Source organism: Thermobia domestica, chromosome 16, assembly GCF_964235325.1.
Source record: "Thermobia domestica chromosome 16, izTheDome1.hap1.1, whole genome shotgun sequence".
In the NCBI taxonomy this organism is placed as follows: Eukaryota; Metazoa; Arthropoda; class Insecta; order Zygentoma; family Lepismatidae; genus Thermobia; species Thermobia domestica.
In genome coordinates, this window is record NC_137469.1 from 138,678,456 (window position 1) to 138,699,440 (window position 20,985).

The 20,985-nt window shown below is 35.3% G+C and overlaps 1 protein-coding gene across 5 annotated transcripts in view; it reads left to right on the plus strand.

The window, feature by feature from the left end:
• Positions 1-20,985, plus strand: part of DNAlig4 (DNA ligase 4) — a 201,063-nt gene that overhangs the window by 72,617 nt on the left and 107,461 nt on the right. For all 5 annotated transcript variants that reach the window (XM_081743176.1, XM_081743173.1, XM_081743172.1 and 2 more), the window contains 3 exons: positions 5,664-5,859; positions 10,375-10,501; positions 13,666-13,789. In XM_081743176.1, the coding sequence (XP_081599302.1) occupies positions 5,664-5,859; positions 10,375-10,501; positions 13,666-13,789 (447 nt within the window). The remainder of the gene's footprint in view (positions 1-5,663; positions 5,860-10,374; positions 10,502-13,665; positions 13,790-20,985) is intronic.

Consider the following 20,985-nt stretch of genomic DNA (forward strand, 5'->3'; position numbering starts at 1 on the left):
TTTGCGGTTTCTAAAACCATACAAATTGCAGTGTATGATGCTGTTCTGTGTCTTAATAATGGCCGTGAAGCAAGAACTGGTGGTATTTTGGAAAAGATAGGAATTTCAAGCGGTGAATTTACCTCCAAACTACTGCGAGATATGGACAGAAAACCTATAACAAAATATCAGTTAGCAATCCTGAAGCTTACCAAGCAATAAAGAACGAAGAAAGGAGGTGTAGGAAGGATAAAGAAGACACCTACGAGGACGGAGAATATGGTTATGCTGCTTCCTGAATGTTGTGATCCGTTTTATTGCTGAAATTCCATTGTAAATTTAAACTTTTACTTTCTCAAAATTGCATTTTCGGATATACATGTACCATTTTCTCAAAGACTTTTAACGCTAAAGTAGCCAAACTTTGCACAAATATTACTTATATGTACCTCTATTTACTGAACTAGAACTATAGCATAGTTCCTTTATTTCTCTAATTTACTCTTCGGTGAATATGAAAAACAGGCTTTCCAATATTTCCTATTTTTCTTATATATTTGCGTCTCTTCGTATAAACTCTTACATTCCCTATATTTTAACGAAACCTCCTATATTTTTGTGGTATTGCTATTACCACTTGTGAAAATAACATAAGGAAATAAGGTATGAGTGGTTGAAGGACCTTTTGTCTCCACAGTAGGGTGGTTGAATGGAGACTCTTCTGTGTTTCTTCCTTTCCTGTATTGTCTAAAGATAATTACACCAAAAGTATCTATACAGTTAGCGCAAAAAGTATTTATACACCTTCAAAATGGAACAAAAAATAAACTAGTTTTGTCATATTCATTAAGATATGTATATATATAGTGCAGATCCAAAGAGACCGCAGTAGCAAAGATTTCAAGAGAAGAAAGTGCGTTAAGAAATGCGAAGCAAGAAGCAAGCAAAGGAAGTTTCAAAGAGTGAATCGTCTCTGAAGGAATTAAATGAAACGGATGAAACAGTACAGACGGAAATGAAAGGAGCCACTAGATTGATGAAAGATGCTCAGACACCTTGTGCGCTATCAAAAAAAGGACATGGCTGACTTTAGTGTTGCCCAGGCAATGATCCAGACCGCATCCTTAAAGATGAATGAACTACATAAAACTCAAGACGAGAAGAACAAAGAGAAACGGAAGATGGCAAATAGCATATTCAGGCACTGAAGAAAATGGAAGTGTAACTGATACTTTTACTGTTGTATATATTTCCGTACCTGCGCTAACAAGGTACATTCGCAAAGTGTCCCCTCTGGATTCGTGTAAAATTGATTCAAATACAAAGCTCTCCGTGGCCCAATGTGTGTTGCACTAATTTTAGCGGCCCATACCTGTAATTTGCATATTTATAGGTCCTAATATATATCTGGAATTCAATCATACACTACTATTACGCTCGGACACAAAATTACTTTTAGTTTCTTTAGATGTAACTGGACATGAATGTGGGCATACGTAAAACAAATTAGATTAAGTACTGCTTCTCTGGCACATGTTACCTGCTCGGGCCGCCATCTTGTATCCGCCATATTGGATTCAACTTTCTGATTTTCAAATGGAAATAGGTGGAAGTGATGTATCAAATTCATGGTGTAGTGAATTTTACTGTAGCTTGTACCGTTTGGAAGGTATTGCATGTTGAATTCCTCCAGGCACTTCGCGAATAGACATTGTAGAGTAATATGAGTTAAGCTTACGTTTTTGATGTTGATAAATCAAAACAGGTTTCAGCTGGAAAAATGCTGTAGGTATAAACAAACTCTTTACAACATTGACGTCATAATTTTATTACATTTCTGTGAGTGGTTGTTATTACTTTTATTACTTCCATGCTATACTATAAAAAGAAACTATTGTATTACGATCAAAATACCTAATGGAAATCCAGTCAACACCAGATTTGGATGAAGTTTTACCATTTCGTATTGACCTCTTGTGTCTGCATGTGTGTATGTTCAGAGAATATTTCGTCAACGATAAATCACGTAAAAGATTATATATACACACGTGGCCCTGCACAACTTCTTATTTGGTTCAATATTCGTAAAGTGCCTGGCTTTTAACGTACAATACCTTCCAAACAGTACAAGATACGATAAAACTCACTACATCAGTGAATTTCCGAGAAAATTGTACATGAATTTGATGTATCACTTGCACCTGTTTTCATTTTAAAACCGAAAGTTGAATCCAATAGGGCGGATCCAAGATGGTGGCCGAGGTGGGTAACATGTGTCAGAGAAGCAGTACTTGATCCAATTTGTTTTGCATATGCCCACATTCATGTTCATTTACATCTAAAGAAACTAAAAGCAATTTTTGTGATCGAGCGTTATAGTAATGTATGATTGAATTCCAGATATATCAAGTCTCATAAACATGCAAATTACCGGTATGGGCCGCTAAAATTAGTACAATACACATTGGGCCACGGAGAACTTTACATTTGAATCAATTTTACAGGAATCCCGAGGAGAAACTTCGCGAATATGCCTTGTAAGTTCTGTGTGCAATTGTGTATTTAGATACATAACAAACCAACTCTTTGTATCATGTGATCTGTATTTTTTTTATATAATGAATTTTGTATTGATTTTCATAACTCATATGTATGATTTGAAAAAAGTAGGAATTAACATAGAAATGATAGGATCTTAACTAGTGATGAAATTATTCACATCTTGGATACATATACTTATAAACACTAATTTTCTGATGCAGATCATTTTTACATTTTCCTTATGGTCGTTGCTTAGCACTGGTGATCTATGTACGAAAACACTAAGACTCGTATAAAGTTTTGCAACGAGATAATTACCCATTTAGTTATATTTAGAATAGAATGTATGTTCATATAACAATTGGTGTAATTTCCATGTGATTTTTTTTTATTTCTATTTTGTTACTTTTTCACAGCATCACGAAACCTCGTATATTTTTTCGTTGTGATTTCCTATATTTTTCTTCATTAGCATTGGAAAGCCTGAAAAAAATCATATTATTAAAATTCTTCGAATTTAAAAACAATAGTTATTGCCTTTGTATGTAACCTAGAAAAATAATCCTAGTTCGATAGCATTACCAGCTAGTGTAGGGTGAGTGGTACAAAAATTAACCGAATCCCTTCAGTAGTTTTTCAAGAAAAAGGTACAAACAGTTTTAGAGCTGTGCTAAAAATTTGAGTCCATGCCATATGCATAAAAGGCAAGATAGAGGGGAAAAATTGGCACAGAGATGGAGAACTTCTATACACATCTACCGACCAAAAATTAAACTTTTGTAAGCAATAACAAAGCGTGGGTTGGCAAATTTCTCGTAATCGGCCAAAACAAGGACATCCCCCTCTTAAGGTTATGAAAATTTAACAAATTCCGCTCGATACAAGTACGAAAGCAGTTAAACTCAATATTACAGTATGCAGAATCTGAGATATAAAAATGTCTACTCAAAATGTTAAGCTTTCGTTCCCAATGGGAGCTCATGTAGTTCGGATCCCATGTTAAGCGGTAGGTTTACGTCTCATGTAGCGTTGGTGTTGAAAGGGACTCTTAAACTCCAAATCAAACAACTAATGCATTTACTTTTAAAGTAGGCACACGAGAAGTAGTGTTATCATCATCGATTGGAACAAACCTGACGCCAGACAGTAGACACAGGGCCCAAGTAATTGACGAACAAGACATAGTGGTTCCAACTTTGACACATCAAAGATTTATTAGTAAGATAACGGACATGAGCACGCAGAATGTGAAACTGTTTGAGATTCTCAGACGCCGAGAAGTTATTAGATTGAGAGAAGAGTTTTGGTGAGAAATCGGAACAAAGAAGTGCAAAGGAAGAATAGGAGTAGAAAGAATGAAGTCTTTTGATTTTACTCAATTCAGCGTTACATCAATACTGTCACAGTAAGTGAGCAACAAGAACATGCGTGTATATATATATATATAATTGCATAAATATTGTAATATACCGCAAATGGTTCTGTTCACTAACAGCCAGTGCTCATATTTATAAACACGAATCATATGCGTCTTACTACGAATTACTACAATGGCAGATGAACACCAGCGACACCATTAATCATAACTTTTTTTTTTTTTTCCAGTGTGGACACCCTACTCATAACAATGGCTCCGACGACATTTATAGTGCTTGTGCTTTTAGTTATTCTCTGTTTACTGTACTATCGTCTCGCTCACTCCCACGAGACGCGAACCAACCACGACTTGATATCTCAGCATCTATTCCGTTAGGTACCCTTCATGACAACACCGCTCCTGATGTGCAAACTATTCCAGCTACTAATCCACACGCTACCATCAGTGAGTTTAGTGTATAGCTATTAATCTTTACGCCAAAGCTAGAAAACAGCCTTTTACTTAAGGGAAATGAAGTGCGGACCGCGGATTTTGCTTGGGAAAAAGGACTAACTATTTAATGTAATTTTTCTTACAACCATTCCAGTGTGAATATAAGTGTTTCTTTTTTAAGCGTGTTCCATGGCTGATTATTTACCAGTGCGTATCTCCACGAAGAAAAAGTAACCCTTTGGCTTATTTTTTAAATTGGCGTGGGGGGTCTAATATCTCGTGGATGGCTCTATTTACAAACAACCAATACGTGCTTATATTTACGAACAACACCATGTGCGAATTACTACTAGCAGGCGACAGGAGCACCAGCGCTACCACTACACTGGAGCAGCTATAAAATCAGGAGGATTTCCATATCTGGTATCGGTCTTTGGCTGGTCAAATCCAGTCTCTCAGCTTGCCTGGAGATTTTAGAGGAACCTAACTAAAATCCTTTCATTTGCTTGGAACTTTAGTCTTCCTTTTCTACCCACTTAGTTTGCTCGGAACTCTCAGGGACTCCTAACCTTAACCACCCAGCTTGCTTGGAGCTTTGTGGCCTTTAACCTCCCACTGCTTGAATGGAGCATTGGAGATCCTAAATCCACTCCACCTAGCTTGCTCGAAACTCTGTGGAGATCCTTCTCTAGGCTGCTCGGGCATTGAAATACATATTTTACCCAAGTATTAGAGGATTTTACATCATAACGATTTTTGTAACATGCTGTTTATAGAAAAGAGGATTTTGTAATAAAGCTTGGTAGTGGGAGAAAACGATTGCACAGTATAATTTGCTCTACCTAAGCAGAACTTTACAATATGAAAACCTGGATATATTTTAATGATATACTTAAAACAAGACAAATAGTAAATAAACTTTCAGATAATGAACCATAGCTCACGAAGGGTTATGGTATGCCAGGTGACATTCGTTGAACTAAGTGATGCGTGACACTGTGGCTTTTTAGATCATAGTTTGACATTCTAAATTCTAGATAAACCCGGAACCCACCTGCAATCGAACTCGGGACATGGACTCTAACAATTCGGGTACATGCGATTACAAGATCTCAGGTAATTAAATTATTTTTGCGTTAACATACATTCTCTCTCTCTCTCTTTTTTTTTTTTTAATTATTATTTCATTTTCATTGTACGAGGTATAACATGTTAAGTAATGAACATGAATATTTTATGCGTAATAGAGAAATCAGTTTTTATGAATTTTATTGCAGCAGATTATATCTATAAATATCTGGCATTGTTCTGTTTTAACCTTCTATTTTAATAGGTCAGAATTTTGACGTGAAAACTTTGAAAATGGGAGGTCGTTATCAACCGTGTTTCTGTGTGTTTGATATATTGCTCTACAATGACCAAGTTCTTACCAACAAACCTTTACAAGAACGTCTCGGTATCTTGAAAGACCTTTTCAGTCCAGTTGAAGGTATTATTGGGTATACGCGACGGACAACAGTGCAAAGCAGGTACGTAAATAAAGTTTAAGTTCCTACAGTGTCCATTCTTTAATAAATAAAAGACAGAAGAAATTTATTGTCTATTTGCAGAGTAATTTAATTTATCAAGATAAGCATTTCGATTGCCTATTTGCGACCGTCTGGAGGCCCACCTCAGAACCCGGTTGGAATTCAGTTTATTTATTTATTTATTTATTTATTTATTTATTTATTCATTTTTTCACTTTATTTATTGCACGCTTCTATCTTTGCTGTGTAATTTATGGTCTTGAATTTTTCAGTAGTTTTTATATCATAAAATTTAAAAGAAAGTTTGAAGCAATTATGTATAAAATGATGAAAATGGAAAGCCTACTCTTCACTGGTAAATTGCTGACATGTTTATAAAACTTCTGTAAACTAAAGTATTGCGTAAGTAAGTAAGCAATTTTCGTGTTCTGTAGTTTAGACGAGTTAAGTTTTTAAATTTCAAATATTCCAGCTTCAGTAATATTATTTATGGAAGCTATCGGATATACGTATATTCAGTAATAGAAAAATCTCTTTGTACCTTGGATCTTTCAAATAAAAGTCACGGTTCTCTGGCCCTTTTTAAATGTATCTGCTTCTTTAAGCTATCTACTAAAACTTGGTTATTGGTTCTGTCCATCCATAAAATCTCATGCTTCAATAGAAAACCTTTAATACGAAAAGGGTAAGTTCAATCCACACTTTTTAAATACTTGGGTTAAAGATGTTGAAACTGGGTCACATTGAAATCGTTATAAGGCACTATTAACGCCACTTCAGGAGAAAATACTAGGTTGGTGCGAATGAAACTTCCAGTATGACGTGTGGTGGGAAACTCACCTCAGCAGTACAACCCACGGATGGAATAAGGTCATGCATGTTAAGTCATACATTCAGTACATGTCTAGCAAACAGACTGAGAAATCCAGACAGGACGTAGTGCGTTGTTGAACATGGTTGTATGAGAATGACCATGGAGAACACACAAGTTGGAAGTGATTTTCCTTTCACGAATTCTAACTAGGACATTCTGCACAGCAAGCTCCTCCCCTCATCTAAAAAAAAAAAAAAAAAAAAAAAAAGTTTGCGCCACGCATGCTGCGTTTATTCGCCATCGGTCTGTCAAATTTCGTTCGAATGACACAGCGTTGCAAACCAACGTCCTATTCCAATGAGCTTCTCAGGAACACCGTGAAAGCCGACCCTCGAATGAGCATTCGTGCGATTGCAGACGAGTTAGTCATACACCTTCGTTCAATCGGTGAGGTCAAAAAGTTGGACTTACAGAAGCCACGTGAGTTGATACCAACCAACAAAATATGTTGTCTGCAGGTCTACAGTTCTTTGAGTGTAAGGATTAACTCAAATTGTCACTTTATATATATTAAAAAAAAAAAAATCCGCAATGACAATCGGAAATGGTCACGACAATGATTTTATCATTATTAATGTCCAGGTAGATTTCTAAACCACCTCTCTACCTACAAGTATTGGCGTTCTATGGTGGAAGTGATCCATGGTGACTTTCTAAGGTGAGGTAAGGCCATCAATGCTGATGTTTAAAGTACTGAACTGCGTGAAATGCACCACAAACTTGTTCGTAAATATCCAGCAATGATTAACAGACACAGTGTCGCCATGTTGGAGGACAATGCTCGCCCACACGTTGCACAAAGAACAATGCAGACTCTCCTTTAGAGTTGCTATATGAAACCCTTCCTCACCCACCATATTCCCCCGATACATCACCCATTGATTGCCCCCCCTTCTTCCAACATGTCGATCATTTTTGGGAGGGAAAACTTTCCCTGGTGATTAGGCGGTGCAACATGCGGTTGAGTACTTCAAATCGCAGACTCCAGGCTTCTTTCGCCACGGAGTCCAGTAATTGAGAGAGAGATGGCAAAAGTTTGAGGTTGCAGACGGGATGGATATTTTGATTAACCAGGTATTGTGTTCCTAGTCCTCTCTTTGGAAATACCATGACACAGCTGAAATAGACATTTCATTCGCACCAACCTGATACTTCCTTAACTTTAGAATGTGAAACATCTTACAGCCTTATAACGGCTTTCACTTAACTAAAACACTGTCATTATGATGTTCTATAATATTACGATAATCTCTACTTCCACCAAAATAATTAAAAACAAAGAATAGTAAAATAAAAAAAAAAAAAAATCTGTTATTAGTTATTTCGTAATGGCACGTATTCAATGTAGTTTAAATAGACTAACTTATATAAAAGCAAGAAACGGAAAGGACTCTAACAGTTATATTTTATGACTGTTAGAGTCCTTTTACTCTAATAGTGGCAGATCATTGAAATATAACGCTAGAGATTTTATTGCAATACTTTTTTTTTTAAATATGTCTTAGTACTATAATTAATAACTATATTTAAAAATTCGTATAATGAAAAAGAATTGTTAAACAGCTAGCGAGATAATTTATAGAATCTATAATATTTAAAACAATTTAAAACAAGATTGCAACGTTAAAAACAGAACCGATGCATACATTAGAAATGTAAAATTACAATATGTATTCTGGTCTTTCTTAACTTTTGAGGGTAACAAATATAACGCACGCATTTTAGAGCACTCATTTATATGAAAGATAAATATTGTTACCAGTGTAGTGCGTCGTGCAGTTTTATTTTCCTGAAGTATCTCACAATCCCGCTATTTGTTTTTTCCAGCAGGCTCTTTTCTGTGGATTCTTGAGCCGTAGATATTCGTGTTATCCTCCTTCTATATAAGAAAAAGAATATCTTCAGCACTTAGTCAAAATAAGTTGCCTAGCACTTATCCGCTTCTGGGAATTGATAAATTGTACACATAACACTTTACAATAAACATATGGTATCCACTTTATTATTATTAAAGAAATGACATTGTTTCCATATATGTTTTGTAACTTAACTAACTTAAATATTGTTGAGATTTTGGTGCAGTAACAGTAGACATAGGTTTCTATTTGCTGTAATTTATGATGTAGCCTCATTCCTTGTCTAGGTTACCTTTAATCAAATTTAATATAGAGTTCTGGTGCTAATGGAAAAGGGTTCATTTACCTGCCTTTATAGAAGGAAGGAACTTTTTTGCGCTTTTGATGTTTTGATAATCCTGAAACCGCTTTATTTTCGTCCTTAAAATTTATTTTTCTTTCCTTTCTTTCTTTTTTCTTTTTTTTAAATTCTAGTTTCGATGTTTCTCTTTGTCATTCCCGTGTAAGTTTGTAAGTTTAATCACAAGTACATACCACTTCATAAATGACGGAGGTTACTTTTGCTTCTACATAGTAACTTTTTACCGTACTATTATTATTTTATGATTGGCAGACCACACTAAAACCATATTTTAGTGCATTGTTTTGCATTTTATAGGAGAATCGCGGCGAAAGGTGGTAGGAGACTTTTTTTTTTTTTGCTTTTTTGTGCTCTGTTTCTTCTAGATTTTTTGAAGACTTTGTCTTTCTTTTTTGTTTGTCTTACAAATATTTATTGTATTCACTTTGAAGACTAACTTTATAGATGAAGTCAATATTCTGTTTTATTTATTTATTTATTTATTTATTTATTTATGACTTCTTTTACGTGGCGAAGTTAAGGCTCTGCAGCCTTCTCCGAGCACTTAACCACGTGCATACGTTCTTTTTTTTTTAAAAAAAAAAAAAAACACCAATATATAGAAAATATTAACAATTACAAAATAAAATTATTGAACCACATGAAAAGAAGAATATACTACTTAAGTAAAAAAATAGTTAAACACTTCAGAAACAAACGATTTTGTAAATCCTGATTAAGAAATTTCTTCATACATTTGACTTTATTTGTGTGGAATGCGCCATTTTTTAAAAGTTTATTTTTGTAGACATTACTTACATTCGGTTTACTGTAAATACTCATGTAGAATTTGTTGTCCTGTCTGCTAGTTGAAAATTAATGTGCATGTCCAGAAAATTAATTTTGCTGTTATATGGATACTGTTATTGGACAACTACAATTTTCACATTTAAAATGAACTCTGTAGTTGGAAATTCTGAATACCTAACCTCCAATTTTATAAAACTACATTTATTTGGTTTACAAAAATGTTTGCAGTGCAGTTTCAGTCCTCTGTTCAAAACTTTTAAACTAATCTTTCCTATCTATGTGATCATGGTTGACGATTTTCAGCCGATTTTTTTTTACTTACTTACTTACTTACTTACTTACTTACTTACTTACTTACTTACTTACTTACATACGAAGGATATAATGAGATAAAACTTTTTGTATCGTTTCTTGCATCCTCAGTGCGTGTTGTAAAGACAGTTTCATTTTAAATGTCTATGTTACATATGGCCTAAGTACATTCGCGCTTTGATTCTTTCCAAACTTTTTGGGAATAAACGAATAATAGACAAATATCTCTTTTCTGGTTGTGTAGCGAATGTACAAGACCGATAAAAACTAATAACACGTTTTCTGTAGTCTGTGTGAAAACAAGTAATTTTTATCTTTTCCAGAGATGAAGTGTTGGACGCATTGAATAAGGCAATTGATGATGTGGAGGAAGGAATAGTATTGAAGGACCCACTTTCTGTTTATAAACCTAATGTCAGAAAAGGCGGATGGTTCAAAATTAAACCTGAGGTATTTTAAAAGTTAGTTTGTGAAACTGTACGTAATAATGTGCCTACTTTTCTTAAGTTTTTCAAAGAAATTGCAATTCATTTAACTTTGCAGGGTTCACACTGACCTTGAAAGTTGGGGAAAGTCAGGAAACTCGAAATGAATTAGGAAAAACCAGAAAAATTCGTGGGAATAAACCGAATGTCACGGAAATCGGCTATGTTTCACAGAACAGTCAGAGGAGATTTCCTTAGGTACCCTCAAAAGATATGAAGAACGCATTTCAAAATCAAGACAGATTCAGAAAGAAGATCTAAATTATATATATATATATATATATATATATATATATATATTCAGGAATAAAGAAGCTTAAGGTGACGAAAGACTTCAACCTTTGAAAGAAGAGAAAAAAGTTGAATAAAAAATGAAAATGCTACAGAAGAAAAAGAAATAAGTTAGATTCGTGGGTTGTAGATGATCAAAGCGATGGGTCAAATTATGATATATGCTTATTTTTTCATGAGTGTATTCAGAATGTCCGATATTAAAAATAGCGTTAGTTTATGATTATTGTTTGGTACTAAATGCTTATTGTATTCTGAATACAGGAAGTTTGACTCATAATAAATATTTACAGTAAGAAAGTAAGCTTATACTGTATTTTGAAAATAAAATGTAGAGCGTTGGGGAGGATGGTGGTTGCAGATTAATTATTTTTCCTAAACCTAACCATGAATGATAGTGTTCGCGATGTTGCAGGGCAGGGAAAATTTACTACTCAGTCATGAAATTTCAGGGAAAATTTACTACTCACTCATAGAAGTTCAGGGAAAATTTACTACTTAGTCATAAAAGTTCAGGGAAAATTTACTACTCAGTCATAAAAGTTCAGGGAAATGTTACTGCTCGGTCATATAAGTTTAGAAAAAATTTACTACTCATAAAAGTTCAAAGTTCAGGGAAAGTTTACTACTGTGTCATAAAAGTTCAAAGTTCAAGGAAAGTTTACTACTGTGTCATAAAAGTTCAGGGAAAATTTACTACTCAGTCATGAAAGTTCAGGGAAAAGTTACTGCTCAGTCATAAAAGTGCAGAGGGAATCCGGAAAATCACTATCAAAATTTCTTTGTGAACTCGGCTTTGATTTGTTTATTGTTTATCATATTTTCAATATTAGTCTTGAAATGGTCCATTTTTCAGTAGTAATGTAGTTTTAGTTTTTATTATTTATAACAAAAGCTCCAAATATAGCTAAAGACATTTTATTTTGTGGAAAAATGTTAGATATCGAAATGGTGAGGGTTATAAGATATTTAAGGTCATCCTACCATTCGCTTCGTGAGGTAGAAGAAACCTTGGGAAACTCTCAGTAAGAGTGCCTTCTACGGGAATCCAATACTCATGAAACTAGTACACTGACCGTTCTGCTGGTATCTTCTGTTAATTAATGTATAATAAAATATAAGCTATTTGAATATTGTATAGACAGTCAATAAATGAAGAATGCGGGGAAGAAATAAGCAGTGTTAAAAAATTTGCCGTACTGAGAAGTTTCCGCTGGGAGAGTAGACACTGCTCAAGTTGAAGCTGATGTAATCATAATTGAAGGGTATGGGTATGTATGTTTGGCACTACCACATCAAGATATTGTGGTGTTCAGCAAAATGTCGTTAAAATTGAGATTGCTTGCTCTCTGTCCGTAATTTTTAAGTGACCTTTCGCGGTCTCATCAAACTGCTCAAATTGAAATATAATTGACGTATGCAATAAATAAATATGATCATCATTATTGCTTCAGCACCGCCTACAATTGGTACGCAAATCCCATGTATTTAAGAATACCAGTTTCAAAGATACTTATACAAGATAGAGAAGCGGACAAGAAAATAATGAAATGCCATAACTTATTTCAACTAAAACATTAATAAGCTAAAATACAACTTATACCTGTTTTATTATTCGCTGAGCATCAGTCAAGTATAATACACTTCATATATCGTAAATTCTAATAATATTGAAGATAGTACGAGAGGAAGTCAAAAAGTAAAGTGGCTTCTGCAATTTCTGGTAATACTGCTAGTATCCAGAGCTGAATTAGTGTCGTCTGCAACACTTCTTTGCAACGTGTCACTCTTATTCCCGCATCAGTCGTTGGAGTATAGCAGACCGTTAAACATGGTAGCTCCATTGTCGATATTCACCAAGGAGGAAATGAGGGCAGTGATTCGCTTTTTGTTTGCGGAAGGTGTTAAACCTACGGAAATTATTCGTCGAATGCAAGCGCAGTATGGTGACAGCTGTTTATCGCGAAGCATAAGGCACAAAGGTTGGACATCTCTCGTAAACATTTGGCCCGTTATCGTCGCGAGGGAGATGACTTTTTACAGCAAATCGTTACAGTAGATGAAACTTCGGTACATCATCATCACGAACCGGAAAGTAAGGCTGCGAGCATGGTTTGGAAATACCCATCATCACTAGAAATTAAGAAATTTAAATGTCAACCATCAGCTAGTCATTGATGCGGTGCAAAATTGGTTACAGGTGCAACCGAAAAACTTTTTCTCCAATGATATCAAAAAATTTGTGAAACGTTGCGAAAAGTGCGTTGAAGTGCAGGGAGATTATGTAGAAAAATAATGTATATTTCAGTTTTTTATCATTAGAATGAAAGTCCCTTTACTTTTTGACTTCCCTTTAATATTGAATACGCATCTCACATTTTCCTTGACCTAGCTTTTAACGTCTTGAGAAGTTCAAAAATTATGATGGAAAGTTTAATTAAGAAGTAGAAGGTATAACACATGGAAATGAAATAATAAAAACTTTTTTCCTCATGCAATTATGAAATGTTTAATTTTATGAAATGGAAAATTGTTGTTACCTTCTACACTTCTTCGCTCTTAAGACTCCAACTTTGAACGTAATCATAATCTAACTTTGAACTTTTATTTTATTCCTTTGTTAACGAAGTAGACGTTGCTTTCATCACAGGATATCAAAGAAATTATAGTATCTACAAATTCCATAGAACTATTAATACTTAGTCAGAACATATACATAGATGTAAATACAAATTTTGAACCATATCCATACATATAATATAAAGCATGTTATTTTTAGAAGAGTGTCACTACAAGTTGAAGTATTACCAGCCATTTCCCTGTTTTCTCTTTTGTCAGTATACCGATGATCTAATGGACCACTTGGACTTACTGATCATTGGAGGTTATTACGGTGGTGGAAGAAGGAAAGGAATAATCAGCCATTTTCTTCTTGCCGTTGCTGTGCCACCGGCAAATGAAGGTTAGTTATTTGTTTAGAAGAGGAATTGTAGAGGCTTTAAGATCTAGAAATCGTGGTTAGGTCGTTAAAACACACTAATCAGACGACGTACCTTGTGTGAAGTCTCAAACTTCTACTTGTTAATTTTGTATTCTGATAACTGGGTTTATTATTAGTAATACTATGACAATAATTTGCATATATATAACCTCCTTCAAAAAATTGACCACCTACCCAAAAGAAAGAATAAAAGGCAAAAAATGGATAAATGTCACTGTTTATTCACATGTCACTTGTGAATCATGCACAATGATTTTTCTGCCTTCTTAGTCTTAGTTCAGTTCTCTCTATGCGACTTCATTTCTTTTTTCTTTTTTCTTTGTTTTTTGTTTTTAACGAAACTGACAACATTTAGATGTACCACCCTTAGATTTACAATATACATTGTCATGTGTTTAAGTAAATGTAGTATTTGAACATTATAAGAGCAGCAGTAAGTCGCGAAACATTTTATTTTATTTTATTTATTATTATTATTATTATTATTATTATTATTATTATTATTATTATTATTATTATTATTATTATTATTATTATTATTATTATTTTACGTCTTCTGGATTAAATAGAAAGGAAAACAACAACGAAATATTTGGTAGTCTAAGCAGTTATGTAAGCAGTCGTGACATCACCAATGACATACACATCTATCATCAAACAGTGTTAAACCATTTGAAGAAATCTCGCTAGGAAAAGGATCTCGATGTTTAAGTGCCACATGATCAGATTCAAAAGCATTTACTCGGTCAACTTTCTATCTGCGAATATCTACTGGAATGTTACAAACTTGAGCCAGTTCTCAGGTAGTTGATCACTCGTAATAAAAATTGGATAACCTATGACAACAATGTGCGAAAAAGATCGTGGTCGAAGTGAGGGAAGCCTCCATACTCTGTTTACGTTACTGTCCAGAAAGGTTATGTTGTGCGTCTAGTAAGGTTCATCATCGTCCATCAACAGAAAGAGTGTCGTATACCACGCTAATAACACCAGACCACATACATCTTTGACGACCCGTCAAAATCGAGAAAATTGTGCTGGGAGGTTTTAATTCATGCACCGTATACTTGGACATGCACCATCAGACTGTCATTTGTTTCTATCTCTGCAGAACTCCCTAATTGGTGTTAAACTATTTCAGAAGAGGGCTATGAAAGCCACACATGTCACAACGTTTTGACCAGAAACTACGGATCTGTTGCGACCTGATTATTGTGTTGCTGAAAGAATGAGAGAGAGAGAGAGAAAAAAAAGGTAGAAGGTTCACCGAACACAATAGTGCATATGTGTTTCCATAATGTTATCTTAAAATTACAGTAAATTTATTCTCAGTTTTGTCCTTCAGAGGCTTAATATTTTTTAGAAAACCCGACGTTCCACAGGAGAAAAATCAAGCACAATTAGTGTAAAAGGTGACTCTTGTCTGCAATGAATTAAATACTAAATGGGAGCACGATGGCTCAGTGGTAGTGCCTACCTCTGATGTGTGGGATCCTTGGTTCGATCCCCGGCCAAGTAAGTCTGGTGGACAACATCGTGTCTGTTGAGTTTTCTCGGTGTATTCTCTTTTCCTCCCACATTGTAATTCCACCAATTCTTCCATCGTCATTCACTTGCCTTAATCATCCGTCTCCCTTAGCCTAACAGACATACTCGAGGGAGGTTAAATTGAAAGATTGCATTTAATTTCATTTTAAATACTAAACGGAAATAGAAAAAATGAAATTTTTAAGTTTTACCTCCCACGGTATGCCGGCTAGGCTAAAGGAGACGGTTATGATGAGAAATTAATGAAATGGTCAAATGAAGAAAATGGGAAGAAACGGGAGAACCCCGAGGAAATCCACGCACACGGTATTTGTCCACCATAAAGTTCACTTGGCGCGAGCTGGGATCGAACCAGGGACCCCAAGCACCAGAGATGAACGCTCTACCACTGAGCCTAAACGGAAATAGAATTGGCTAGTAAAACATACTAATAATAGTAGCTTCTATTAATTATTATACAGTGAAACCTTTGAATAACACACACCAATGGGACATGAATTTTTGTCCGTTATTGAGAGGTGTCCGTTACAGAGAAGTTCAGAAATTTAATTTCTCACAACGGTAATTGTATGCAGAGAATTCACTATGTATGAGCGTACATACGTAACATTCAATATGAAAATACTCTATTTAGTACGTATTTGAATTACTGGGAGGGATGAAGGAGAAATTCATTTTTTTAAATAATATTATTGCTGGTGGATGTGTTAATATATTCGTATACCGGTACTGCAAAAGATAATGCGTATATGTTAATTTTCTTAAATACATGTAATCACTCTGTAAGCATTTCTCATTTATTTCAAATTCTCAGAACCTTCTCAAAAGATGCGTTAGGAACCAACTAAGCGGCTAAACTCTTTTGTTTAGCGAGAGAAGGCATAATTTCTCTTCTACAAGGGTAATAAAACTCATCAGCAAGTGTCCTCTGAGAATCCTCGGTACGGTTGCGGAAAAAACATGTGTATGTGTACGTTTGTGTACTGAAGCGGTATCTTCGTTGGCGGAATGGATGACAAGGCATATGGGAGTGCATATGTTTATTGACCCAGCCACAGTCACTAAGAATATTCTCTTAGAGACAGTGAAAAAGAAAGCCGGGAAAACTCCAACTCAGACTTGTTCCAGTATTACCAGTAAAAGAAAAATGTTGCTTGTCCAAAAAAAACGTAATAGAGAAAGCACTGCTCGTTGAAAATGTTATTGTAAAACAAATAATGTTTGTTTTGTTATCTATTCAACTGTCGGGAAAGATGCAAGGTCCAGAGGCAAAAGGACTAAATTTGTTGGGGAAGGGAAGATAGTTCGCATAGAATTCTTAGCCATACGACTGACCCTGCCTGAGTGTTATCGCATATTGAAGATTTTCTAGGATTTCCACCAGAAAGCAGTTTATTGAGGGCAGAAAAGAGAATAATTTCAAGTTCAGTTTGAAGCTGTTTTATTTGATGGTTTACCAGGTCTAGACTCATGATAGATACGCTTGTGAGGAATAATATATCAAAGAACCGAGAATAATTCCTGCCCGTTAAGGAGAGGTTATTGAAAGGTCTGGGGGGAAAAAGGACTGTCCGCGTCCGTATCTGAAAGGGTCCGTAAAAGAGAGGGTTTTGTTCCATAAGGGAACATATATTTTTACAGGGACGAAAAAATGTGTCCGTATTATAGAGGTGTCCGTTAAGGGAGGTTTCACTGTATTATTGCTCTCTGCTCACATTGGTATTTGTTTAGGGGCAAGAAACACTAAATTTATTTTTGATACCAGTATGAGGTAAGCGAGTCCACTCATGGTAGCAGTGAGATACACAACCTCAAAACCCGTTGGTTTATTGTATGTAAAATCCAAATCAGAAATAAAGAGTTTATAGGGTAGAATGAATTTAATGTATGTTTAAGATTGATGTGTGCGTGTGTGTGTGTGTTCAAAATGCCCTAATAGAATTCACGAATTGCCAACCAAATGCAACACTACATATGAGCAAGACTGGCCTTATTTACTTGGCTTTCTTTCTACGTCATCCTGATTTGCTCTGCGATGAATCCTGCCTTTGTTGTTGATACTGGCTTTGTATATTCTGCGGTGATGAACCTGTAGACTCTTCTCCCTGGTCTTCTCTCTGAAGTCGATGTCGAATAGATGTTGAGAAATAGTTGGTTTCAGAATAAAATCAAAATAGAAGAACTGACTAATGACGGTCGTAGTCACTATATAATAGGCTCAGACTACAAATGAGAGACCAAAATCTGACAGCAACACTGCAGCCAATTACTGTAGCGAAAAGACTTTTATCAAAACTGAAGGCGACGAACTTAGTGTCGAAGGTCCAGAAAAAAGAAAAACAAGAAATCTTTGAGTTTTACGTCCCACAGTTATGCCGATTAGGCTAAAGGATACGGTGATGATTAGAAATGAATGAAATGGTGTAATGAAGACGGTGGGAGGAAACGGGAGAACCCCGAGAAAACCCACGATCACGGTGTTTGTCCACCACAAAGTCCACACGGCGCGAAAGATGGAAAGAGGCCGAAAACGCTCATAGACCTCGAATCATCCCAATCTTAATGTTTTATACGAATTCAACGTTTCCGTATTTTCATTGTTATTGCTCAATATGTGTACGTAAGATGAAATTGTGACAAATAATTGACCCTACTAAGCATTCCTTGAAAACATACAGGAAATTACAACGTCAGTGGTTTCTTAGCAGTTCCGCGTTACAACATATTTGTGCGTTTGTATTTCCATTCTTTTAAAGTTTTTGCTTTTGTATATTCTTCTAATTTTTCCTGCTTCTAGTTCATTGTGCTAAATAAATGCTGCATACATAAGTTACATATTGAAATATCATTACCAAAAATCAAAGTAATACCACAATATAATATTAAGTTAGATGTAATTTTCTTGTATTATTATAACAGTATTATAAATGGTAAATTGTAGTCGTCAATATCTGTCTCATTACTCTTTTTTAATAAACAGTGATAGGAAATGTTATCAATCATATTTATGCCAGTATTTTCTGTTTTGATTAGATAATAAACTGTAATGCGATCGAAGAGTCAGTGAAGATCGCAAGTCCTCACAAACTCAACGCTTTGATAGATGTAATTTCCTGTGCTAATAGTGTGGCAAGTTATGATTGATAAAACACACAATTTCGATGAGTAAATACAAATATAGTTTATTTCGAATAAGAATACAAGGCCACTCTTTTGTATCTAGAAACGCTGCACATCAAATTAAGTACAGAAACTTCGCTCGAATTTTGAAGAGGTTGAATCTATTAAGAATAGCGAGGATTCTTAACTTAATACGTAAGGTACGAAGTAGTAGTACTGTACTCCGTGTAATACTTAACCAAGCACTTTAAGCCCATGAGGTTATATGTTTGAGTCGAAGAAAAGCAGACAACCGAGAAATACTAATTTCGAGGTTAAGAACTCTGAAGTAGATAGGAGTTAGATTTTGACTGCACCAAAACGAGTAATATTAGAACACATGAGGATCCGGCGGATCTTATCGCAGTATGGATGTTAGTTCGACTGACGCTCTCAGGCCGTCCCTTAGTATTATAAAATGCCCTTAGAATTTGCATATTAGTTTAAGCTTGTTCTTTCTTATTGGGTTTGAAAAAGCATTATACTCAGTTCTACGCGCAGCGTTCTTTCTTTTCTGTAGAGGATGCAGCTGTTTTCCTACTCCTGATTTGCTACTAGTTTCACTCTTGGTTGTACACCTTGTCTCAAAAAGGTTGAGCGCATTCTTTATTGGTGTTTTGAGGCAAAAATTTTCTAAGTCCAGCTTCGGGTATCTTCGGGTAAAAGTAAGCCAGGTTCGAACCTCCAAGCCAGCCTTTGCAATCGGGAAAAAGTTTGCAGATTTGTTTTTCTTCTTTTAAATATAATAAGACTTGTTACCAAGTGTTTAAAAAAGCAACATTGATTGAAATACTTATGATACAATATTTCGAAACCTTTTTTTTTTAAATGTCAGCACATGCTTGTTTGTCATTTAGCTCTCCATACGTAATGGAACTTTTAAATACGTTAAAGAATCTTTCCATATGTAAAAGAATGCTCAAAGTTAAGAAATAGAACATAATTATCGCCTGAGTACTAAAATAAAAGTCAAAGTAGAACAGAAACAGCGTTTGTAATGGATATGAATGTCATAATTATCTTGAGATCCGTTATACATCGCTAGAAGCATAGTTCTAGAAGTCCTTGTGCTAGCTCATTGGTAAGCTGTCGGACTTCAAATCATAAGGTTGAGAGTTCGAATCCCGTCTAGGTTAATCCTTTTTTTAAATTATATTTTCCGCAATGCATGAAAAATTATATAAAATAATTACATTAGAATACATAAGTTCTGTATATATAACATAATCATTGCAGAACATAGTAATTATTATGTTTAAAATATAACATCTGAGATAATTTCCACAGTAGGTCGGTATTATATATGAGAATGTTAAATGCAAGTTAGGAAAATCGTTTAATAGCAATAAATAAATTATGTAGTGTATTTATTTGCATCTATTTGTCATACAGATGTAACTTCTCAATATTCTCATTACAGCATGTCATTTACATTCGTGAAATACAATATATTCCTACGGATATAGAAAGTGTATAAACAGAGTATCCAAAGTCGTATCCTGCTTCAAGACACATAACTTTTCCCGATCCCCTTAACGTCACGGGAAGAAACACAAACTCTCTTTTGAACGGAATGTCGTTACTTAGAGTCTCATTCGAATACGTTGAATATGCTTTTGTATATTCATCTCTCTCTCTCTCTCTCTCTCTCTTTCGCTTTGTTTATGTGTGTGTGTTGCGGGATATCCCAAGTTGAATACAACATTTGCCAAGTATATGAGCATCATTGTCATCGAATACCAGAAATTGAAAGTCGTGTTTCTTCAGGTTGGGTTTGCGTGTTCATGTTAGCTCACTGGTAGAGTACGGACTTGCCAATAAAGAGGTCTTGAGTTCAAAGCCTACAGCTAATTATCATTCTTTTGTTAGTAGGATTGCACAGAAATCGGATACAAGGAGTGGTTTACTTCTAGAAATATTTTCAGAAGCGTTTCTTAGAGTACGCTTCACTTCTGCCCACATATTTTCCATGAGATTGAGGTCTGCTCCACGAGCGGCCAGTCGATTAAATCAATCTCAGGGTGCCCTGCGAACCATTCCTGAATCACACGGGAAGTATGTATTGGCGACTGGTATTGCTGGAACTGAATTACACCATCAGGCTGAAATACTCGTACAGATAGCACCATGATATTACTGATAATGTCTAAGTACTGAGCATTGTCCAGATGTCCTTCAATTCTATGAAGCTGTCCTGCTCCGCGACTGGAAATCCAACCCCAACATAAAATAGATACATGGCCACTGCGATTGCAAGCAGCCACATATCCATGGTCATATCGGGTGCCTCTCGGACGATACACAAAACGGCGTCTCTCCTTTGATGTTGTGAATATGGATTCATCTGAGAAAACTACGTTTTCCCAATTGAGACCCACATTCGCCTGTGCAAACGCGAGACGGTAAATTTTGTGGTCGTCTGAGAGTTTTTCCTTCACGGCAGCAACACG